Source organism: Carcharodon carcharias, chromosome 4, assembly GCF_017639515.1.
Source record: "Carcharodon carcharias isolate sCarCar2 chromosome 4, sCarCar2.pri, whole genome shotgun sequence".
NCBI classification, from domain to species: domain Eukaryota; kingdom Metazoa; phylum Chordata; class Chondrichthyes; order Lamniformes; family Lamnidae; genus Carcharodon; species Carcharodon carcharias.
The window spans coordinates 189,482,863-189,508,310 of NC_054470.1; the positions used below are offsets into that span (position 1 = coordinate 189,482,863).

The 25,448-nt window shown below is 43.1% G+C and overlaps 1 protein-coding gene across 2 annotated transcripts in view; it reads right to left on the bottom strand.

Moving 5' to 3' along the window:
* nop14 (NOP14 nucleolar protein homolog (yeast)) overlaps positions 1–25,448 on the bottom strand; it is a 53,566-nt gene that overhangs the window by 9,025 nt on the left and 19,093 nt on the right. For both annotated transcript variants that reach the window (XM_041186544.1, XM_041186543.1), the window contains exons 5-14: positions 24,763–24,911; positions 22,418–22,546; positions 19,695–19,817; positions 15,133–15,264; positions 12,019–12,334; positions 9,957–10,087; positions 7,264–7,349; positions 5,364–5,499; positions 2,377–2,478; positions 505–658 (exon numbers count right to left, since the gene is read on the bottom strand). In XM_041186544.1, the coding sequence (XP_041042478.1) occupies positions 505–658; positions 2,377–2,478; positions 5,364–5,499; positions 7,264–7,349; positions 9,957–10,087; positions 12,019–12,334; positions 15,133–15,264; positions 19,695–19,817; positions 22,418–22,546; positions 24,763–24,911 (1,458 nt within the window). The remainder of the gene's footprint in view (positions 1–504; positions 659–2,376; positions 2,479–5,363; positions 5,500–7,263; positions 7,350–9,956; positions 10,088–12,018; positions 12,335–15,132; positions 15,265–19,694; positions 19,818–22,417; positions 22,547–24,762; positions 24,912–25,448) is intronic.

Sequence of the window (25,448 nt, forward strand, 5' to 3'; positions counted from 1 at the left end):
GTTGGTTCCTTAATAAATTTTAGAAAAGTTAAAAGCTTTTAATAGGTGCTTATTAACATCCTCCTGCCTAAAAAAACCCCTTACTTTTAAAGGCCTCAAAGGCTTGCAAATGAGCGCAATTTTTTTTTTACACAGCGACTTATGATGAACTGAAATGTGCTGCTTGAAATGGTAGTGGAAGCAGATCCAGCAGTAAATTTCAAAAGGAAATTCGATAAATGTGTGAAGGAAAAAAAATTGCAGGACTATCGGGAAAGAACAGGGAAGTGGGACTAATTTTATTTACTCTCCCAAAAATTGCCACAGTGATTAATTTGATTTAAGGACATGGCCAATTGGAGGACAGCTTCCTATACAGTTTTCTTTAAACTAGCACAATAGAGGAAATGCGATCTGCAGTAGATGTAATTTGCACTTGAAATTCCTTGATTTCTGGTGCTGTTTTGGTCTATTTTAGAAGCTAGTGAAACTCGAAGCCAGAGTACCTTGCGTATACAAACTTACCCATGGTGCCTTTGCTGGGGATTGCCATGTAAAGAATTCCCAGAAGGAAGTTGATAACCTCAGGAATAAACCGCTTTGAGAGTGAAACATAATCCAGGAAGAGGCAGCACATGAACAGTCCCGCAGCCACATCCCGCAGTGAGGTGACAGAGCACTGTTTACATAAAATATCAACAAATACAATATGGTAAGTGCAAAGGTGATTTGAAACTATAAATAGGCAACACTATTTGCTTAATGTTACAAGAACAATAAAAGTTTAAACAAGGCCAGGAAAGTGGGCAGAGGAAAGGAAAGTCAGGGGGTTTCTGCCGTCTGAGAAGCAACAAGGTGAAGCAATTTTTGGGAGTGTAATTAAAATTAGTCCCACTTCCCTGTTCTTTCCAAACAGTCTGGCAACTTTTTTTCCCTTCAAATACTTATCCAATTCCCTTTTGAAAGTTACTTCTGAATCAGCTTTCACCGCCCTTTCAGGTAGTACATTTCAATTCATCATAAATCGCTGTTAGGAAAATTCCACTCATTTGCTCTCTGGTTCTTTAGCCAATTATCTTAAACCTGTGTCTTCTGTTTACTCGCACTCCTGCTATTGGAAAACGTTGGACACTGAGGCAGCGCAGAGCTAGACAGCTAACAAAATTTCCTTATTTTTAAACATTATGGTCTTAGCTGTTTAAATTGCCTTTGGACCATACTTAAGAAGGAAGTTATACAACCAATTAGCTATTAAGGGGCTACAATGAAACACTTAAAAAAAAAACTCCAACTGGCCTTATTAAAATAACAGGTTAACAAAGCCATAAATGGTGCAAACTGAGTACTGGGAGTTAACTTTTATGGACAACTTATACAAAGGACTAGAATTCAGAAGCAGAAAAGTTAGCTATTTCTGTTAGCAGAGAGGTCACTAATAAGAGGATTGGACTTCAAGTGATTGGTGAAGGATCAGAAGGGAATCAAGTAATTTTTTCACCCAGAGTGTGTTGGGGGTCAGGAACCCACTGTCCGAAAGGGTGGTAGGGGCAGAAACCCTCATTTAAAAAAAAACACACCTGGATACGTCCATGAGCTTCAAACCAAAACCTGGAAGACGGGATTAGACTTAATAGCTCTTTTTCTCAGCAGTCATGGACACGATGGGCCAAATTACCTTTTTCTGTATTGTAAATTTTGCGATGTTCTTAAGTCGCATTAAATATATACAGTTTTGGTCACTTCAGAGTACTGTGCACACTTTTAATCTCCGTATTACAGAAAAGGGTATAGATGTATGGGAGGAGGTGCAAAAAGGATTTACAGTCATTCTAGAACTGAAAGGTTATACTCATCAGGAAAGACTAAATAGGCTGGGGCTCTTTTCTCTAGAAAAGAGAAGGTTGATCTTATAGAGGTCTGGATAGGCAGGATCTTGTGCTTATGGGATATATTCAGGAATTTGGGAACATTTTCAGGTTCCGATCCTGCACAGGTTGGCCATGCACACACCAACATGATATTTCAGGAAGCAGCCTCCTAACTGGCTGCTATCGCCATCCAGTTAAGGACAGTGGGAGGGTTTCTGAGGCTGTTGGACCAATTAGAGGGCTCACAGCTTTGGATGGTCAGCAGCCCTGGTAGAGGAGGTGGGCACTGCTCAGGTTGGGAGGAGAGCGCAAGGGCAGCTCTAAATTGAGACAACAGCCTAGATGTCTTTAAGGGGAAGCGAGATAAACACACGAAAGAGAAATTAATGGAAGGATATGTTGATAGAGTGAGATAAAGACTGGCGGGCGGACGGAGGCTTGTAATGGCATAATGTAGTAGAATGGCCTGTTTCTGTGTTGTAAATTTTATCCAATGAAGTCTGGGGTAAATGCAAGAATTTGTACCTACCTTAGTGACCATCTGACTCATGTGTACCAGCGCAGGGGTCACTACTGCATGTCGGAAATCAGAAGTAGGGAACAAAGCCCCTGTAATCTTTAAGTAAAGCAGCTGAAACAAAACACAAACTCTGCATCACCAACAGAAAATCATGACAGGGACAGGTTTCTGCTGCTGCATTCATCCAAAAGGTCAGTGAACACCATCAGCAGCTGTGAATTACTTGAGGAGAGGGATTTACACTCATTCTTTTCACTGCCAGTTTCTTCCCACTTTGAAGACATTGACTCATGTTACAAATGGCAGGTTTTATAAGATTGATAGGTTTCTGGACTGTGTCTTTAACTTATTCCAAAATGGAGAATGTGACCCATTTGGAATTCTGTTAAAAAGCAAGATTTGGTGTTAAAGATTAAAGGAGGGCCCAGGTTGTTTTACTGGGAAGAAGGTGCAAGGTGTTCACACCTGTAAACAATAGCCAAAGCATCTGTACTGACGGGGGTTAGATTGTTAATCTCCAAAGTTAGAGGATGTTATTAAGGATGTCAGGTTTTGTAAATGGTTTTACTTTAAACTGTCTATTTATTTTCAAGAAGAAATTAAATTGAGAGATTAAAGAATAGCTGATTAACATTTCTACTTGGATACAAGGCCTATGTGATTCACATTGAATGGCGATGGGCTTTGAGAGGGGTAGGGACCATAGGAAGCCATTGTAGGATCAGCTTACAGGGCTTTGTTATACAATATCACTGAAACTTATAGACACTGTCTGTTTGTCAGAATAGAGAGACAGGGAGGGAGGGAGAGCGTGGGAGGGAGGGAGGGTGAGGGAGCACGGGGAGGGAGGGAAGGTGGGAGACCGCGGGGAGGGGGAAGGAGGGAAAGCTTGAGAGGGAGGGAGGGAGAGCACGAGAGGGAGGGAGGGAGGGAGAGCACGAGAGGGAGGGACAGCACGAGAGGGAGGGAGGGAGAGCACGAGAGGGAGGGAGAGCACGAGAGGGAGGGAGGGAGGGAGAGCACGAGAGGGAGGGAGGGAGGGAGAGCACGAGAGGGAGGGAGGGAGAGCACGAGAGGGAGGGAGAGCGCGAGAGGAGGCAGGAGAGAGGGTGAAAGAGAGACCGTGGGAGATAGGGAGCTGAGTGATGGCAGTTCTCTATGGTTCATCACACAAGAATGTGGCTCACGGTCAGATTGAAAAGACTGAGTTTGAGGATTTAAACAAAACTGGAAGGTTCGCCTAGCTTTGGATAGAAAGGGAATTCTCTAAGGTAACCCTAACTGTAATAGCCAGTTCAGGGATTAGAATTTATCCAGTTGGAAAAGAAAAAGGAAGCAAGCCCTTGGAAGCTAATATAAAAACAAAAAACTGCGGATGCTGGAAATCCAAAACAAAAATAGAATTACCTGGAAAAACTCAACAGGTCTGGCAGCATCGGCGGAGAAGAAAAGAGTTGACGGAGAACTCTTTTCTTCTCCGCCACTGCTGCCAGACCTGTTGAGTTTTTCCTTGGAAGCTAATAATTACTTTGGACTCGTTCTGATGGAAGAAGTGCCTGCTTAAGGGACAGAATGAAATATAGCTGTGAAGGAATATTTTCAGTCATGTTAAAGCATTAACAATGGAATTTTTCTGGACCTTCTACGAAATAGTATTTGGTCAATGTTGCTTTTAGTTTGTTATGGTAAAAGTTTTAAAACTCGAAATCTTATCATGCAATTCCTTTAAGTTGGACACTGGGAATTCAAATTTCTTTCTACAAGTTAATCGGTCTCTAAGGGAATTGCAACAGACACTTGCTGAGAAATAGTGAAGGGGACAATTAGCACCCTCATTCTATTAGCTATTCCTTATGCCTGAGCCTTGACAGCAAGTGTTGACAGGCTACAACAGCCAAAACCAGGGTCATTCCCATGTCCACACAAGGATAAAATCCGAGAGCCAGAAATGGGCTGATTCTCTCCTCTCTCAACGGGGGTGCTGATTTCAAAAGTAGCACCCCCGCTGACGTCCAGTCTAAGCTCAGCTAACTCAGCACATTTTCCTCATAGCTCAGCTCTTCAAGTGTTAACTCGCTGAACTATAACCGGTGGCAAGATTAAACCATCATAATGCAAAGAAGCATCAGCAACTCGCTACTACAAACCTGCACTTTCCCACTCTATCATTTTGGGGCTGAATTCCACTGTTTTTAATTTTCTACACTTAGTGCGTTTCTGCACAATGGTGAATCTAAAAATGAGAGTGACCGCCCCCTGGTGGCTCAGCTGACCTCAGGAAGGTCTCGGGTAAAATTTTCTCTGCAGTGAGTTTGCTAATCGCACTAGGTGCAGCAGTCAAAGCTACTGCCATTGATTTTAGCCAATAATCAATGAAGGGGGCATGGGGGGTGCATGAAAAAAGATGAAACTGGCCAGGATTCTCGTTTTCATAACCCTGTCAAGAAAACAAAAATTGTAATATTTTTCTTCTGTTAATGACCCTAAGCATATTTTCTTATGTGCTGGAAGTCAGGCTCTAATTGGATTAAGAGCTCGAGTGACGCTAAGGGTCTAAAAATAACAGTGGTTTTGATACGTTAATGAACCAAGAGGAACTTTAATCAGAGTACCACATGAAGCAATAACAGGAATAATTTTGAATCGAGTTATTTTAGTTCAAAGGGGGTATATGCGGGTCGTAAAAAGATGTAAGGAAATAAAATAAAGATAGGGTAGGTCACTGGACTCGTAATCCAGAGACCCAGGCTGATGTTCTGGTCATGGGTTCAAATCCTACCACAGCAACTGGTGGAATTTAAATTTAATTAATAAATCTGGAATAGAGAGCTGACCAGGACAACTACCATTGATTGGTGTGAAGACCCATCTTGTTCATAAATGCCCTTCAGTGAAGAAAATCTGCCACCCTTACCTGGTTGCCCTAGCAAGTCACTCAGTTCAAGGGCAATGTCCACATCCCATGAAAGAATAAAGAAAACAAAAGCTTTGTTTACCTTATCTAATCCAGGAAATGTAGCCCGACCTTTAGCTTGCAGCTGGTTCTCTAGGTCCTGCATATTTTGTCTAAGGGTTGACTGAACACAGTTGCATGCAGCTTCAGGGAATAACTGGGACAGATCATACAATTGGCTGCAAAAACAAGAGAAAAACTGACATGTACAGAACACGAAGAGTGCAATATTAACATTTCTCAATACCTTGCTTCCTCTTTAAACATCCTCACCGGTTTTGTACAACCCTTTCAGCTGCATGCTGGCATCCCATTCCACATTGCTGGGGCTCTACAATAACTTTTATTATTCACTTATGGGATGTGAGCTAGGCTAGCATTTACCGCACATCCCTACATGCACTTGAGAAAGCGGTGGTAAGCTGCCTTCTTGAACTGCCACATGGTGTCCTTTGCACAAACAGCAGGAAAATCAAACATGGTTAATTACCCCCCGCCCATTATCTGTCTACTCTCAGTAAAGTGATGGAGAGGGTCATCAATAGTGCTATAAGCGGCACTTGCCGCTGTAGTCCATGTGGTGTAGGTACACCCACAATGCTGTTAGGGAGGGAATTCCAGGATTTTGACTTGGTGACAGTGAAGGAACAGCAATATATTTCCAAGTCAGGATGGAGAGTGGCTGGAGAACTTCCAGCTGGTGATGTTTCCATGTATCTGCCACCCTTGTCCTTCAAGATGGCAGCAGTGGTGGGTTTGAAAGGTGCTGTCTAAGGAGCCGTGGTGAATTCCTGCACAGCGTCTTGTAGATGGTACGTACTGCTGCCATTGTGCGTCAGTGGTGGAAGGAGTGAATGCTTGTAGATGGGGTGTCAATCAAGCGGGCTGTTTTGTCCTGGATGGTGTCAAGCTTCTTGAATGTTGTTGGAGTAGCACTCATCAGGCAAGTGGAGAGTACTCATCACAATCCTGACTTGTGCCTTGTAGATGGTGGACAGGCTTTGGGGAGTCAGGCAGTGAGGAGGATTCCTAGCCTTTGACTTGTTCTTGTAGCCACAGTATTTATATGGCTAGTCCAGTTCAATTTATGGTCAATGGTAACCCCCAGGATGTTGATAGTGGGCGATTCAGCCATGGTAATGCCATTAAATGTCAAGTGGCAATGGTTATATTTTCCCTTGTTGGAAATTGCCTGTTACTTGTGTGGCACGAATGTTACTTGCCACTTGTAAGTCCAAGTCTGGATATTGTTACAATTCACTGACTGTCGAAACCAGGTTTCTCTTTTGAAGCTGTTGAGACTTTGAGCAACTTTTCTCCCTCCCTCAATAATAAAATAACATTGCCCGAGTGGGAAGCAATCAGAGAGCAAAAAAGAAAGGAAGAATAGCATTTGCAGTGTGCTTTTCATGACCACCAGACATCTCAAAGCAGTTTACAGATAATTATGTACTTTTGAAGTGTAGCCATTGTTGTAATGTAGGAAATGTGTCAATTTGCTCATAGCACCAGCCCACAAACAGCAATGTGACAATGATTAGATAACCTGTTTCTGTGATGTTGATTGAGGGATAAATATTGGTCAGGACACCAGGGATAAATCCCCAGTTCCTCTTTGATATAGTGCCATGGAACCTTTTATGTCCATCTCAGTTTAACATCTGCCAAAAGGCAGCACCTCCAACAGTGTGGCACTCCTTCAGTACTGGAGTGTCAGTTTTGACATTTGTGATTATCATTTGGCTATTTGACCTCTAATTCATGTTCACATGGATCCTAAAACTTAAAAATTTCAAACCACACCCAATAATGTCAAAAAGAAACAGAAAATTCTTTGTAAATTTAAAGTTTTCTACCATGCTATTTATACCTAAATATCTCAGCATGCGCCTAAGAACACTTAAAAGGCAACTACAATGCTCTTAAAACTGTCTCATACTTACGGTACCATCCTATCAATTGTCTTCAGTTCTGCTGGTTGCTTGGTTGCCAAGTCCCCAATATATTCCCAGAGGAAACCAAACAGTTTCTGCCAACAGACAGGACATATGCAGTTAAGAGATCAAGAGAGATGGTAGGGAGGACTTGGTGTTATCAGCATATATATATCAAAACTAACCTTGTGCCTACAGATATTATCATTAAGGGGCAGCATAAAGATGTGGAAGAGAAAAGGACTCTGACGGACTGAGTGAATGGGGCAAGTCTTCACAGACATGGCTGCTGGCCCACTGAGGAACTTCAAAACATCAATAAAATGATTCACATGCCTCACCAGAATTACTGAGGAATGCATCATTCAGATGCTCATGTGGCACATGAACACTGTGTGAGTCTGCTGGCCCAAACAGCCTTTTATAGTGCTATAAAAAGTATGCAAACTACAAAAATATGCAAGAATACAGTGGCACCATGAAGGATGATAAATGTGATTATTTTATTTAATGGGACCATAGAAATTTACAACATAAAGACACTATTCACATCTGGTGCCAATTCTTTGACCAATCAATGCAAGACTAAATCCCACAGTTCCACTCTCTCCTCATTGCTCAATTGATCTTTCTCTGCTTCAAATTCTTATCCAATTTTCTCTTAAAAGAGATACTAAAGTCTGTGCTTCAACATTCCTTATAAAGGATTTCCATGGTCCAACTGCTCTTTCTTAGAGATGCCTCCCAACTCCTCTTATTCTGCAGTGAGTAACTCAACTCCCGATTCTCCAAAGCTATCCACCATCAATCGACAAAGCACAAGTCAGGTATACTTCCAACTTGCCTGGACGAGTACAGCTCCAACAACAGAAGCTCACCACTATCCTGGTCAAAGCATTCCACTAGACTGTCACCACATCCACCCTCTTGAACACTCTCTCTCTCCAACAATGACACAGTACCAGCAGTGTATACCATCCCTAAAATGCACTGCAACAACTCGCCAAGGCTTCTTCAACAGTACCTGCCAAAACCATCTGCAAGAATAAGGGCAGCAGAAGCATGGGAAAACCACCACCTGCAAGTTCCCCTTCAAGTCACACAGCATTCTGAATTGGAATTATATTGCTGTTCTTTCATCATTGCTGGGTCAAGATCCTGGAACTGCTTCATTAACAGCACAGTGGGAGTAGCTTCACCACATGGACTGCAGCAATTCAAGAAGATGGCTCAACAGTACCTTCTAAAAAGACAATTAGGGATGGGTAATAAATGCTGACCTTACCAGGAGCACCCACATCTGTGGAGAAGAAAACCCTTTCCTTAATCTCTTTGTGATAGTTTTAAATTGATGATTGCTGCTGTTTCAGGTGATATTCTTAAGCCCTCTACCAAACCCTTCATAATGTGAAAAACCTCTATTAACTCTTCTCCCAGCCTTCCCTGTTCAAGTGGAAGTAGTCCCAGTGTAGCAAGTGTCTCCTCATAACCACAGTTAGCCATTTCCAGCATAATCTTGGTCTATCTACCCTGCACACACCATGGTTTAATGTCCTTTCTAGAATGGGACACCAAAACCTGCTCTAGATGTGGCCTAATTAATGATTTCTGCAAATGATTACTTTGTTAATCCTTTACTCTTAGGTGCGTAGATACTTATAAAACCCAGAATGTCACTGGCTTCTTTTGTGATCTTATCCACCTACATGCTCTTTCAGGGAATTGTGTGTTTGAACTCGGCGGTCACTCTGTTCACACCTTTCAGTGTTTCCCTATAAAATATGCACTCATCGTACATCACTCTTTTCCACATTAGAAGTGCTTCTGCTGCCTACCTACATATTCCATTAATCAGCCTATTTCTCCTGAAATCCTGAAAAACCCTCCTTGCTGCTGGTCAATTTTTGTATCATCAACATATTTCAAGATTGTACGCTGTCTAATAAATACAATGAACCATACTGGAGCCGGTACAGACCCATGGGGGACACCATGGACAATTAATAATTAGTAGGTAGATAATTAATTCTTGTCATTAGCTACTTGGCAGAGCTGTAAACCCTCTTATACATGCAATTTAGGGAACTTGCTGCATGGAAAAAGCAGCCATAGTGTACATAGCACAGACATCGCACTCCAAAAATAATTCACTGTAAGAAGCACTTGAAACTTTGCTGACAGATGCGACAAAGCTAAAGCAAGCAGAGAATGATTTGAATTGTACAGGAAGAGGAACTGAAAGGGCAGTTTTACAGCATATCATGCATATTTCACATCCCTCCCTTGGAGCTAATCACAGGTTCATAAGTCACGAGTTCATGTATAGCACAGCATAGCTTAGCAATGACAGTATTAGTGTACAAGTATTTAAATAAGACTTACTCTGCTGTTTTAATGGAGCTTTAAAGTATTTACTTTAACAACCTCTGTTGAAATTGTAATTTTATACGAAGGTTCATTGTACAATACCTTTGTTTGTCAATGGTTTTGTGAACATATGAATATTAAGCAACAGAGGATGGGTAATAAATGTGGCTTATCAGCATTTACAAGAGCAAATATAGATTTTTTTTAAGAAAGTAAGTGTGACATTCAGCCAGTTTTACATCGTGCTTTATGGAATGCCAGTAGTCTGATTCTGATGGTTAATAGAGGTTAGAAACAAAACGACAATTGGATTCTTTATGGTATAAAGAACTCACCTCTAACTTGGTTTTGTTTCCTGCAGCAAGACTTGGGTGGTTACACTTCTGAATGCGTTCCACTATTAGGCACTGTTTCTCTGTTACCTGTCCCATTAGCAGGGCCTTCAGATCAGCATACGACTCAGGGACTGTGAAAATAAAACTATTCGAATGAGATTGGGCAGATCTCACTGCAAGTCTGGCCTATAGAGAGGGTGCAATAAAGGTTCCCTAGATTGCTAAGATAAAAGCAAAACAAAATCAAAAATACCTGGAAAAACGCAAACTGGAGGAACTGCACCTCATCTTCCGACTAGGCACTTTACAGCCTTCCGGACTTAATATTGAGTTCAACAACTTTAGATCATGAACTCGCCCCTCCATCCTCACTCCCTTTCCGATCCCCACTTTTCCAATAACTTATAAGATTTTATATATATATTTTTAATATATATTTTTCTTTTCCTATTTCCATTATTTTTAAATGTATTTCCATCCATTGTTTTATCTCTACCTTTTAGCCTATTTCGATCCCTTCCTCCCCACCCCATCCCCACTAGGGCTATCTGTACCTTTTTTGTCCTGCTTTCTACCCTTAATGTCAACATTAGCACATTCCTTAGCTAATATCACCACCGTCAATACCCTTTTGTCTGTGACATCTTTGGCAATCTCTTCTTTGCTTCCACCTATCACTGGCCCTCTATCCAACTCTACCTGTCCCACCTCCCTTCGACCAGCTTATATTCCACCTCATTTCTATATTTCTTAGTTCTGATGAAGAGTCATATGGACTCAAAACGTTAACTGTATTCCTCTCCGCAGATGCTGTCAGACCTGCTGAGTTTTTCCAGGTATTTTTGTTTTTGTTCCCTAGATTGCTTCCTGGGATGAGATGGCTGTCCAATGAGGAGAGATTGAGTAGAATGTGCTTTATTCTCTGGCTATTAAAAGAATGAGAGGCAATCTCATTGAAACATACAAGATTCTGAGGGGGCTCGATAGGGTAGCTGCTGTGAGGCTGTTTCCCTTGGCTGCAGAGTTTAGAACTAGAGGTTAAAGTCTCAGGATAATGGATCAGCTGTTTAGGACTGAGTATTGTCACTTCAAGGGTTGAAAGCCTTTGGAATTCTCTACCTCATTAGGGCTGGGGATGCTCAATAGTTCAGTATATCCGAGATTGAGACAAATAGATTTTTGGGTGGTTCAGAGGTTAGGCCAGGGAAGTGTTGATGTAGAATATCAACCATGGTCTTGTTGAATAGCAGAGTAAGCTTGAGGGGCTAAAATAAAAGTAAAATACTGGGTATCTGAAACAGAAACAAAGTGCTGGAAAAACTCAGCAGTTCTGGCTGCATCTGTGGAGAGAGAAACAGAGTTAATATTTCCAGACGAACCACAGAAAATTACAATGCAGAAAGAGGCCATTCAGCCCATCATGTCTGCAATGGCCAGAAAAAGAAATTAGCCGCTCATTTTAATTCCACTTTCCAGAACCTGGTCTATGGCCTTGCAGGTTTCAGCGCTTCAGATGCAGATCCAACTACCTTTTAAATGAGTTGAGTATTCTAGCCTCAACCACTGATTTAGGCAGTGAATTCCATGTGACTCTTCCTCAGAACTGAAGAAAGGTAGAAATGTGATGAGTTTTATGCTGCTGAAAAAGGGGAGGGAGGTGAAGAACAAAAGGGAAGGTCTGGGATAGGGTTGAAGGCCAGAAATTAATTGAATAAACAGCAAAGGAAGGGTTTGACGAGCTGCCTGTTCAACCCCTGCTTCTATTTCTTATGTTATGTGCAATTGTACTATGCCAACACCGGCATTAGATATGGCACCTCAACTCCAGCAATGCAGCTGAGCAGTATCAACTATCCAGTTGTTCTATCTTAACTCCACTAGGCCAGCTCATAATTGAGTGCCACGATTCAGTGTGACTTTTATAAGGTTCCTCATACAGCTGATCCTACTAGCACAGAACCAAGTGCTGGACCACTATGTCAGTGGGTTCTTGGACATGGACCTGTACTAGCCACTGCAATCTCCAAAAAAGGCCTCTCACTAGTAAAAGCCCATGACTTACCAGGAAAAGTGAAAGGCAGCTCAGTCTTGGCTGCTTCCATCATAGCTTTCCTTGCCTCTTCACTTGGTGCATTCTCCTTTTGCGAAGTGGCTTTGGCTGTTTCCTTATCACCTGCACCCTCATCCTTCTCACTTTCGGCATCGGAGTCCAGATCCGAATGGCTATCATCTTCTAGATCTGAATGACTGTCTTCATCATTTTCTCCGCTTTGATTCTCTTCCTCATTTTCATCCTCATCACTGTCTTCACCATTTTCTTCTTCATTTTCACTACCCAGATGCTCCTCTTCCTCCTCCAGCTCCTCTAGCTTTCCTTCCTTTCAATAAAACAAAATTTAGCTCAGACTTTTTTTGGCGGCTGCACATTGGAAAACAAACATACACAATGGAAAACATCTCAACAACAAAGCAGTTTTCATTCAATTACATGATTAAGGGGATTAAGCTGGTTAGCCCAGTTGGTTAGATGGCTAGCATGTGGTTCAGAATTCCTGTTCCAGCTGAGGTAAACTTGGAACATGCCTCCTTGCCCTGCTCCTGAGTGGAAGCAATGGCAAACCACCACTGATAAAAAACTGCCAAGCAAATGGCTCAGAATGAAGCATCAGTAGACAATCAGCCAAGGACCTACCTTCAGGCAGAGAACACATGTCATGATTAAGGCACAAAAAATTTTATATTCATGATATTATATTACCAAGGTTGCATAGACAGCATCTTCCAAACCCACAGCTGCTACCATCTAGAAGTACAAAGGCAGAAGATATATGGGAATACCACCATCTGGAAGTTCCCCTTCAAGCCACACACCACCCTGACTTGGAAATATATCACTGTTTCTTCATGGTCACTGGGTCAAAATCCTGGAACTCCCTCCCTAACAGCACTGTGGGTGTACCTATACCTCATGGGCTGCAGCGGTTCACCACCATGTTCTTAAGGGCAATTAGGGATGGGCAATATACGCAGGCCTAGCCAGCAACGCCTGCATCCCATGAGTGAATGAAAAAAAAATTCATATGTTATATTATTTTACATCTAGCATACAGTATCCTAGGCTTTATTCATAGGGGCATAGAATACAAGAGCAAGGAGGTTATGTTGAACTTGTATAAGACACTAGTTAGACCTCAGCTGGAGTAGTGTGTCTAGTTCTGGGCGTCACATTTTAAGAAGTAAGTGAAGGCATTGGACAGACAGCAGGGGAGGTTTACGAAAATGGTTCCAAGGATGAGAAACTTTAATTATGAAATAAGATTGGAGAAGTTGGGACTCCTTTCCCTGAAGAAAAGGATGAGAGGATATTCGATAGAGATATTCAAAATCACGAGGGGTCCGGCCAAAGTAGATAGAGGGGAAACTGTTCCTACTCGTTAAAGGATAGAGAATGAGACAGCACAAATTTAAAGTAATTGGCAAAAGAAGCAAAAGCGATATGAGAAAAAACTTTTTCACACAGCGAGTGGTTAGGGTCTGGAATGCACTGCCTGAGAGTGTGGTGGAGGCAGGTTCAATCAGGGCATTCAAAAGGGAATTAGATGATTACTTGAAAATAAACAACGTGCAGGGTTACGGGAAGGCGGCAGGGGAACAGCACTAGGTGAAATGCTCGTTTGGAGAACTGGTGCAGACACGATAGACCGAATGGCCTCCTTCTGTGTCATAACAATTGTGATTCTGTGATTGTGATATTTCATTACTCAGTTATCCAGAAAGGTTGAAATTAAAGGCTGAAAATGGCTCATCCCTGAGTGCACCAGCTCTCCCAGTATGGCAGATAACTGCACACTGAATATTCCCAATGTTACCTCCTCCAATACCTAGCATGGTGGCACACTCTGGATATTCATAACTCTTTCCTGAGGTATGGTTCTACAAGTGCTTCACCATCCAGTATGTTGCCTAAAGTGGCCATTATTCATGTGTAGATGTTTACAAGTCATTAAACCACACATGGCATAATAGCCAAGCCTACTTCTGACGGGCAGAGTTTAATTCAACAGCTGGATCACACTGTTGATTCAAATGATGTTAACATGCTGAAGTTAACATCATTTACTGATAGAACAAGACCTCTGAATCGCTCCTAGTTGTCTAAGAATAAGGTTGCATTAAGTGGGACGTATTAAGGTTGTATTAGGTATGACATAGCGAAACTGAGTGTGTAAGTGAGTAAGAAACTGATCTTGGGTAACTACAATAAGAATTATTTTCATCGCTGTCTGTCAAAAAAAAAAAGCCTATCATCTCAGCCCCCACACTCCAGACATTCCTCTGCAAATCGCTATACTTCTCTGTCACCCTTTCCTTTATTAAATCCTGCCTCTTTGATCCAGCTTTTTGGTCATCTCTGCTATTGTCTCCTGAATGACTCAACCTCTGCTTTTATTGATTATGCCTCTGTGAAGCGTCTTTGCGAAGTTTTGCCATATTAATGCTGCTGTTGAGCTTATGCTGCAAAACATCAGCAGCAAAGAGTTAATGCCCAGTCTGCTAGTTTAACAAAGTCTCCCAAAACAATTAATATCTTTTAAAAGAGCAAACAAAAGAATTTCAAAGGAACACACTAAAGTATTTATCACTAATATCACACAGTGATCACAAGCCAATAAACTCCCTTCTCGTAGTATGGTGGCAAACACTCTCTGACAATGTTCCCTACAAAATTTTGCTGTTGTGCAGTGCCAGTTTAGTCACTAGATATAAAAACAAAAAAACTGCAGATGCTGGAAATCCAAAACAAAAACAGAATTACCTAGAAAAACCCAGCAGGCCCGGCAGCTTCGGCGGAGAAGAAAAGAGTTGACGCTTCGAGTCCTCATGACCCTCCAACAGAACCCCATCCCGTCTTCTAATCCCAGTTCTGTTGAAGGGTCATGAGGACTCGAAGTGTCAACTCTTTTCTTCTCCGCCGAAGCTGCCGGGCCTGCTGGGTTTTTCCAGGTAATTCTGTTTTTGTTCCAGTTTTGTCACTGTCTGATACCTTTAAATTCCTTTACATGGCCACACATGTGCAATATTTAACTCAGAACAAAGGCCTTCCAGGTTGCTGCGCAGCTCTCTACTCTATCCAACCAAGGGAAGTGCTTCGATTTTTCCAGTTCTTGAGCCTCACCTTGTAAACGAGGCAAGGCTTGTCAATCTTGTCCAGGATGAAACCATCGTGCAAGTCATCTGCAGACATGTGTTTCGGTCTGTTGCTGCCTTTCTCTTCAAACTCTCCACGCATCCGACGCACTCTCTCCGCCTGAAATTCAGAGTCAAAACACACAATTAACACCCAGTGTTTGTTTGTGAAACCATTAAGTTAAACAAAAGTACAATTCAAACTGCATTAGTTTTTTTACTAAATGCACTCGATGTCCTAAAGTTGGTCATTATATATTAGGTCCCTAATCTGTATTAGGTCAGCTGCTATCAGCAGGATTAGCAGAGTGAATGATGTGATGTCATAACAATGCTCAACTGGGGAAGTGAAAAAAGGGAACAAAAAGCACCTAGAATTCCTGCTTCTGCTTGTTGTCTGATCATTGCGCTAGAAGTGTACCCATGTCAGGGTCAGGCTTGATACCAACACCCGTCCAGGACCATCCACCCCTTCCCTTCCCTCTGACCCCATCCCGTCTTCTAATCCCAGCCCCTGTCATGTATTCACCATCCCCCCGACCTTCCCCTTTCTGATGCTGAATGTTCAGTACTCAGCAAAGGACTCAGTTTCATACCCTTACGCCCTCACCTCAATGAATATTGAATCTCGGGCTCGGCACGATGCTGAACTCTTCTTCCGCCACCTTCGTCTTAATGCTCATTTCTTTGGGCAGGAGTCCTCCCCCGCCGTTCAACGGATCCTTTCACCCACCCTCCGCCTGGACCCCTTTCTCTGGCCTCTTATCAGCTCTTGATTTTTTCATTGAGAACTGTCAGCATGACATCAGCTGTCTCAATTTCTCTGCTCCTCTCACCCACTCTAACCTGTCTCCTTCTGAACTTGCCGCACTCTGTTCTCTCAGGTCCAACCCTGACTTTGTTATCAAACCTGCTGACAAGGATGGTGATGTTGTTGTCTGGCGTACTGATCGCTACCTCGCAGAGACTGAGCGCCAACTCTCAGACATGTCCTCCTACCTCCCCCTGGACCATGACCCCACCACCGAACATCAAGCCATTGTTTCCAGGACTGTCACTGACCTCATCTCCTCTGGAGATCTTCCCTCCAGACGAGAGTAACCTCAGTTTCCCAACCTCGGACAGCCCGCTTTTACATCCTCCCCAAAATCCACAAACAGGACTGTCCCAGTAGACCATTTGTGTCAGCCTGTTCCTGCCCCATGGAACTCATTTCTTCCTATCTTGACTCCGTTCTCTCTCCCCTTGTCCAGTCTCTTCCCACCTAATCTGCGATTCCTCTTATGCCCCACATCATATCAATAATTTCTAGTTCCCTGGCCCTAGCTGCCTCCTCTTCACCATGGCCGTCCAATCCCGCCACACCTCCATCCCTCACCAGGATGGTCTAAGGGATCTCTGCTTCTTCCTTGAACAGAGGCCCGAACAATCCCCATCCACCACCACTGTCTGTCTGGTTGAACTTGTTCTCACTGAACAATTTCTCCCTAAACTTGTCTCACTTCCTCCAAATAAAAGGTGTGGCTATGGGTGCTCACATGGGCCCCAGTTGTGCCTGTCTCTTTATGGGGTATGTGGAACATTCCTTGTTCCAGTCCTACTCAGGCCCCCTCCGACAACTCTTTTCTCGGTACATCGATGACTGTTTCGGTGCTGCTTCATGCTCTCGTCTGGACCTGGAAAAATTCATCAATTTTGCTTCCAATTTCCATCCCTCCATCACCTTCACATGGTCCATCTCTGACCTTCCCTTCCTTGACCTCTCTGTCTCAATTTCTGGTGATAGACTGTTCACCAATATTCACTACAAGCCCACTGACTCCCACAGCTACCTCGACTACAGCTCCTCACATCCTGCTTCCTGTAAGGATTCCATCCCATTCTCCCAGTTCCTTTGCCTGTCGTCTGTTCTGACAATGCCACTTTTCAAAACGGCGCTTGACATGTCTTCCTTCTTCCTTAACCAAAGTTTCCCACCCACTGTGGTTGACAGGGCCCTCAAGCGTGTCTGACTCATCTCCCGCACCTCTGCCCTCACACCTTCCTCTCCCTCCCAGAACCTTGATAGGGTCCCCCTTGTCCTCACTTTTCACCCCACCAGCCTCCGCATTCAAAGGATCATCCTCTGCCATTTCCGTCAACTCCAACATGATGCCACCACCAAATACATCTTCCCTTCATTTCCCCTCCCCCGTCTGCATTCCGTAGGGACCGTTCCCTCCGGGACACTCTGATTCACTCCTCCATCACCCCCAACACCTCATCCCCATCCCACAGCACCTTCCCATGCAACCGCAGAAGGTGCAACACCTGCCCGTTTATCACCTCCCTCCTCACTGTCCAAGGGCCCAAACATTCCTTTCAGGTGAATCAGTGCTCACTTGCACCTCCTTCAATTTGATTGACTGCATTTGCTGCTCCCAATGCATTCGCCTCTACATTGGAGAGACCAAACGCAGACTGGGTGACTGCTTTGCGGAGCACCTTTGATCTGTCTGCATGACCCAGTCACTTGCCATTCCAACACCCCATCCTGCTCTCATGCCCACATGTCCATCCTTGGCTTGCTGCAATGTTCCAGTGAAGCTCAACGCAAACTGGAGGAACAGCACTTTACAGGGCTTAACACTGAGTTCAACAACTTCAGGCCATGAACTCTCTCCTCCATCCTCGCCCCTGTTTTTATCCCATTTTTTTCAATATTTATCTTCATTTTTTAATTTTTATTTTTCCATTTTTAAATTTTTATTTTTCCATTTTTATTCATTGTTTTATTCCCACCTTTTATCTTATTTTCAATCTTTTTCCCACCATTGGCCCCTCCTCCCACCCCACCACCACAAGGGCCATCTTTCACTTGCTCATGTTGCTCTTTCCAGAGTGCTTACCCTTGTCCTGCTATTATCACATTCTGCTTTCTGACCTTAATGCCACCATCAGCACCTCCTTTAACCAGTACCACTATCATTAACACCCCTTTGTCCTTTTGTCCATGACATCTCTGGCAATCTCTGCTTTGCCTCCACCTATCACTGGCCCTCTATCCAGCTTCACCTGCTCCACCCCCCCTTAAACAGTATAAATTACATCATATTTTACTGCTCTTTAGCTCTGAAGAAGACTCATACGGACTCAAAATGTTAGTTCTGTTTCTTTCCTCCCCACAGATGCTGCTGGACCTGCTGATATTTCCCCGCATTTTCTGTTTTTGTTCAAGGTCAGGCTTGGCTGTTATAGACATCCATAGTTGAAAAGCCTGTCAAGGTGTGCATGTAAAGAACGATGCCTTGTGTCAAGCGCCTTTGATGGCTGAGGGAATGGGAAAAAATTACAAAGAAAAAGAAAAGGGTTCACATGTGGATGATGGCCATGGGGCTCAAGGTCGATCTTTTTGTCTTGTGGGACTCTACCAAAGCAGTGCCCATGGGACTATACCAAGGACATAAGACGAAACATATATGTCACTAGTTAGTAATAGGTGTGTGCGTGTGTGTATATGGTGGTGGTGGGGAGGGGGGGGAGAATAGAGAGGGAGAGGGGTAGGGAGTGGATTATTCTGCTTCGTTGTGGTTGATGGTGCATGACCCAAAGTTGTGCAGCACATTCGTCCAGAGTGACAAACTCTCTCAGGCAAAATTAAGGGACACTCTGGCATGGGGCTCCATTAGAGCGAGGGGGGAAGGGGGTTCAGTCAGAACTATGACACAGGAAAGTAGGCTCAATTACAGGACAATCTGTAAGTAAGGGATGGTTGGTCATTTTGCATTCACCTGCTGCTGGCACCATCCAGTCTACCCTGGACTTTCCAACATCTGCCCTCAGGCCCTTCCGTCCTCTATATGATACTCTCATCTGTCCCATCTCACTCCCTCAAGTACCTGACCTCCCAACATTCCCATCAGCCTAGTTGCTCTCCCGTGTTTCATTTTGAGAGACATCTGCTCACATAGCCTGCATTAAAATGAATTTTCTTGTTCTCTGGTGATTTGTGCTGACCGACAAGAGGGGGACCAGGGCGGTGGGGTGGGGTGGGGGGGGGGTGGATTTGTACAGTCCCAATTGATTATAGTGGGCACATTGATGTTATTGTGATGTGCCCACTTTAAGCTGTGGGCCAGTAAACAATAGGCTGCAGCAATGAAACAGCATGTTTTAGTTGAGTGTGACTCACAGCATATCTGCACCAATATCCTCATCTGGCCATCAGAATATTTTTCTGCACGTTGTGATAACTTTTCACATGCAGGTTTCAAAAATCAAGCTCAGCGCAAATGCCTGAAGTCTGCATTTTCCAACTACCGTACCTAATTGTTAACAGTTGCATGTGAGTCCATGCCATTGAATAAGAATCTCATCACTAAAGTAATCACACTTTAATGAGGTCTGAAGAGCTGACTGAAGACTTGGCTTTGCCTGAAATCAGCATTAAAGTCATATAAACAGCAATGTGGTAAAGGTCAGATAATGCTTTTGCGATGATGGTTGAGGGCTAAATATTTGCCAGGTTAGCAGTGAGAATATCCCCACTAAAGAGTTCAGTAGATTCCATACCTCAAGTTTCTGTAGGCGCTCTTGCTCCTCCCTCGCCAGCTCTTCCTTGGTCTTCATTCGGTCAGAGGGCTGTGCCTTCATGTCAAAGAACAGCTCACGTACAATAATATCATAATCCCCAGCCTGAAGGAAGAAGGATCAGAAAATGAAGGGAAAAAAATTGCACTTGAAGTTTCTACTTCATAAATTTTGATATGTATCTTAATATGTATTGAGTCTAGAATTGAGTCTAGGGAACAAAAATTGGCCATTTGGCCCAACTAGTTTATGCTGTTATTTGTGCTCCACATGAGGCTCCTCCCATACATCTTCATCTAACAATTCAGCATATCCTTCTATCTTGCATTTCTGCTTTAACTTTGCCACGCCTTCTCTGCTGCAAATGCTCTGCAAGCAACGAACCCTAATGTTGCTTTCAATTTCAATTGACAAGAAACATACGGTAAAATGGGTGGCATGTTCCTTTAACCAATATGCTTAGCTTCCCCCAAACACTCCTCATTCCAATGGCTCAGCTGTTAAGACAATGAGTACCTGAGCCATTAAACTCTGGAAGATCTCATGTACAATCCTCAGTATGTCCTGGGTCTCTTCCAGTGAGATGATACAGGTATAGCAAGTGATGTCACGCATATTAGACACCAATGAAAATAATGCAGCTGCCATTCTCTACTTTCATACAATCATATAGACTAGAAGGCTATTCAGCCCTTCATGTCTATGCCAGCTCTTTGAAAGAGCCATCCAACTCTCCCTACTTTTTCCACATAAGAATGCAGATTTCTCCTTAATGGAGTTTTTGCTAGAAGTTATATTTAACTGAAAATATAATAAAGAATTTAACTGCCTGTAAAAAAAATTCTTCAGTGCTTCTGTCACCCCAGATATCACTATTTTAAATGGTAAGAAGTTGCAACAAAATAATATATATATTTTTTAAAGGCACAAAAAGAGAAAGAAAGAATCATGGAATGGTGAGGTCAATTTTGGTGAAGGGTCTGGAGTTGAAAATTTGAAAACATTTGGTAATCCTCTATAAAAGGCAAGTAAACTCAAACTGACTTCCATCTTCCGCTTATTTGTTGCGAACAGATGCTGGCTGTTTCATACTGAAACTTTTACACTGATGTGTAGTGACTTTCAGGTGGGTAACACGACAAAAAAACTTTGCCACATAACTCAAAAGGCTACAGATCAATCAAATATTACTGTATTAGATCCCTTTAGAGGTCTTTCACATGAGAACAGGTTGACATGGGCCACCTAAACATAGCTCCACCTTATGGCATGTTATAGGTTTGGTATAACACTCGATGTTATAAAGCAGCATGTCCACAGATTTACAACATGTCGTGACATAGGATATCAGCTAGCATAAATAAATGCTTCTGAAAATCCTGCAATTATTCTAATGGTTAATGGGAAACTGTTTCTTCAATATGCTCTTCCAAAGAGCCAACATACTTATGATGGACCAAATGGGCTTCTTTCTGTGCTGGAAATTTCAAAGATTCTGTTTGTTAAATGTCACTGGTTTTCAGTTTAAGGTTAAAAAAAAAGTACAGGTGACATGAATGACCACAATGCGTAAAACAGAATCTCTTACAATAAGGCTTAGCTAAACACTTAAGAAGAAAGGTCGGAAGCATACAAGAGAAACATTAAGATCCAGACAGTGGGACAATCTCTACATTTTACTTAACTGTTCCTATAATAATTTACAGTGCACAACAGCACCATTCAGTGCCAGCAACCAGGCATTACAAGCAACTAATGAAAAACAATATTCAGGGCTGGACTGACAAGTGGCAAGTAACATTCGTGCCCCAAATGACCATCTCCAACAAGAGAATCCAACCATCACCTCTGGGCATTCAATGGCATTACCATTGCTGAATCCCCCACCATCAACATCCTGGGGGGTTACCATTGACCAGAAATGAAACTGCACCAGTCATATATATATATATATATATATATATATATATATATATAAAAGAGGTCAGAGGCTGGGAGCCTGCACCAATAGCTCACCTCCTGACTACCCAAAGCCTGTCCACCATCTACAAGGCACAAGTCAGGAGTGTGATAGAATACTCTCTGCTTGCCTGGATGAGTGCAGCTCCAACAACACTCAAGAAGCTCCGCACCATCCAGGACAAAGCAGACCACTTGATTGGCATCCCATCCACAAACATTCACTCCCTTCACCACTGACACACAGTGGCAGCAGTATGTACCATCTACAAGATGCACTGCAGGAAATCACCAAGGCTCCTCAGACAGCACCTTCAAACTCTCGACCGCTACCATCTAGAAGGACAATTGCAGCAGATAGCTGGGAACACCACCGCCTGGAAGTTCCCCTCCAAGCCACTCATCATCCTGACTTGGAAATTATTTGCCGTTCTTTCAGTTGCTGGGTCAAAACCCTGGAACTCCCTCCCTAACAGCACAGTGGGTGTACCTACACCATATGGACTACAATGGTTCAAGAAGGCAACTCACCACCACCTCCTCAAGGGTAACTAGGGATGGGCAATAAGTGCTGGCCAAGCCAGCAATGCCCACATCCCATGAATGAATAAATACAGAAGAAAAACATTGTAAGGGACAGTGAAAATTCAGGTGATTTCTTTTTTAAATTACCTCAGCTCAAAATAGGCAGCTTATTCAATGGCTGAGGTCATACAAAGCAGCCAAATGTTCCTGAAATCACTTACCTTGGATTTCTCTTCCTTGTGCTCGACTTTGGGGGTTTTGTGAGCCAGCAGGGAATGGACTTCTTTCCAATCTTTGTCCAGCTTCTCGGTCAGCTCCTGTGCCTTGTCTCGCTGCATCTGCCGCTCGTGCTGTTCAGATTAAAACATTCCATCATTACCAAAAATAGGTAATCAGGAACAGGAGGAAGCCATTTAGCCCCTCGAGCCTGTTCCATCATTCAATGAGATCATGGCTGATGTGCAACCTAACTCCATATGAAATGAAACAGCCAAACCAATTGTGGAACACAGTGAAAATTCAGACAGCATTGAAGAAACGAACACTGGAAAAGTCAAATGCAGTGACTTACACAAAGTGACCGGCTGCATTTGTAATTAAATTTGTCCAGTCTCAGCCCGATTGTGCAGCAATTTGCAATTAAAGATCACCTGCTTAAAACAGTTATATGTTCAGTTTCGGAATTGAACAACATGGAATGGGTGCTACCAGGAATGCAAGTCAATTCACATCTATTACTGCGACAAATTGAACTGATTGAGCACAAGGGGGAAATAAGTGGGAATTGGGTTTCTATATAGAAATGACTGGAATATGCTAAATTGTTGTTAGATATACAAAGGGGATTTAAATACACATCAGTTAAATATTTTTCAAAAACTGTAACTTGGTGGATTGAGCAACGTTTGAGAGGATAAGCTCCTGTTGGCAAAACACTGCCCACCAGTGAAAAATAAACACCATACAAAATCACTCAGTTCAATTAATTATAGGTTGCACACAATGTGGCAACATGTAGACAGGAGGGAGATTTAACTTATTTTACACAGTTAAATCACACATCAATTGCATTTGGGCCTGAACTGTCACACATTATTCACTGCCACGCCAAACCTTTGCTCTCAACATTGTATGTGAGAAAGATGTGTCGCACATAAGGACAGGATCTGCTTTTCAGATCCTGACATCCAGAATGAATCAAGACATTTCCAGCTTCACAATGGAAAAAAGTGAAGGTAGCCTCTTCGGTTCTTGTAAATACCTACACGATATAGGCTTAAAACCTTCTCCCACCTCAACCGTTACCTTCAGACATTTGTCCAGAGGTGTGGATTCTTGGAGCTCTGCAAAATCCCCACCCCACAATGCAACATCCTTTACCTTCTACCTGCACTGCTGCTTCCCTGTGACACATCCCACCCATTACCGGTTTCACTGCTGAAACCCATTCTTATCACCTACTGCTCTGAACCACTTGTAGCCCTCTCTTTGTGACCTCCACACTTCATGACCTTCATGACTGCCCACATCCTCACCAGCCTTCACTGGCTTCCCATATGCCAGAAACTTAAAAGATTCTCATCCTCCGTGAACTTCAGCTCATCCATAGCCCGGCAGCTGCATCCATAGCCCGGAAGCTGCATCCGAGTTCAGAAAGTCCTGTCCACTCATTGCTTTTGTGCTCAATGACCTACGTGGGCTCCCAGTTCAGTCTACCTTGAATTTAAATGTCTCCTGGTGTTCAAATCCCTCATAGTCTCACCACTCCATAGCTCTATAGCCTTTTCCAATCCTAGAACCCACCAAAATATCTGCACTCCTCCAAACTTAGCCTCTTGTTTGCCACCAATTTCCATCGCTCCACAATTGGTGGCATTGTCTTCAGCTATCGGGGCCCCAAACCCTTCCAAAACTACTCTGCCTCTTCTCCTTTAAGACACTTCTTAAAATATCTCTTTGACCAAGGTCATCTGTCTTAATGTCTCTATGTGGCTTGGTGTTTTTTTGTCATATTGCTCCTGTGAAGTTCTTTGGGATGTTTTACTATGTTGAAGGTGCTATATAATTGCAAGTTGCTGAAATTTCTTTCACCTTTCCTTACTCTGTGGACTCCTCCAGCCTCAGGTACTAGCTAACACGCCTCAAAACCCTGGACCGCTGCTCCACTCTCAGCTCTTTCAGCCATCTTCCTCTCATCATATGGACCTACCAGCTTTCAAAAACCACCTTAAGACCCACTTTGACCATGTTCTAGAGTTTCCTTTGACTGTCTTGCTCCACCTTCTTGCTGAACTGGCATCCATTTGCTCTCCATTGCCCCATGAAACACTTCAAGACATCTCTTTGCATGCACTAGAGAGATGGGAATTGTAATATGTGGTCTGACATCAAACTTCATTTAACTGGACAAACCCCAAACTGCAACCACTGACTATGTGGTTAGGAAATAGGTGCTGTGACACCTATGCCTGGGGTGCCTCAGCTTCCCCTCCCCGCCCCAATGGTAAAAACCAACACCCACCAACACCACCACACTAATTTTCCTGAAGCAGTTTGCAAAGTATACCTTCTCCTTCTTGGATTTAGCAATAAGCTCTTCAATGAACTCTCTCCGGGATTTGGGTTTTGCTTCCTCCTCTTCGCCCTTTTGCATAGATGAAATCTTCTTCTGCAACAGCCCGCCACCTCCGAAGTGTGCAGCAGCGGTGAACTCAGCTGCCAGCATTGAGGGAACCAGTTACTTAAGGAGCATAAAGAATAATACAGCCAGCCATGTATTCACAACTTATTTCAAAAGCAAATGTTTAGCTGTTATGCCAGTATTAGCTGTCAGCCACAGTTCAGGGGTGCACTCTCGCCTCTGAGTCAGAAGGCTGTGGGTTCAAGTTCCACCACAGAGCGTAAAATCAATTCTGACATTCCATTGGAGTAATGAGGGAGCGCTGCATTTTCAGGAGATGCTGTCTATCGGATAAGTTGATAAGTTCACCTGAGAGCTCAGACATTTCATTCTGAACAGGGGCAGGGGCATTCTCTCCAGTGTTCTGGATAATATTTGCCCCTCAATCAACATTGCCCAAAATAGGTTATCTAGCCTTTATCTTATTGCTGGCCTTACTGTGTGAAAATTGGTTGCCGCGTTTCCTACATATAGTCGTTGGCTACACTTTAAAAGTGCTTAATTGACTAATTAAGGCCCTATGGTCATGAAGGATGCAAGTTTTTCTTTCTTTAATTCATCAATACAAATTC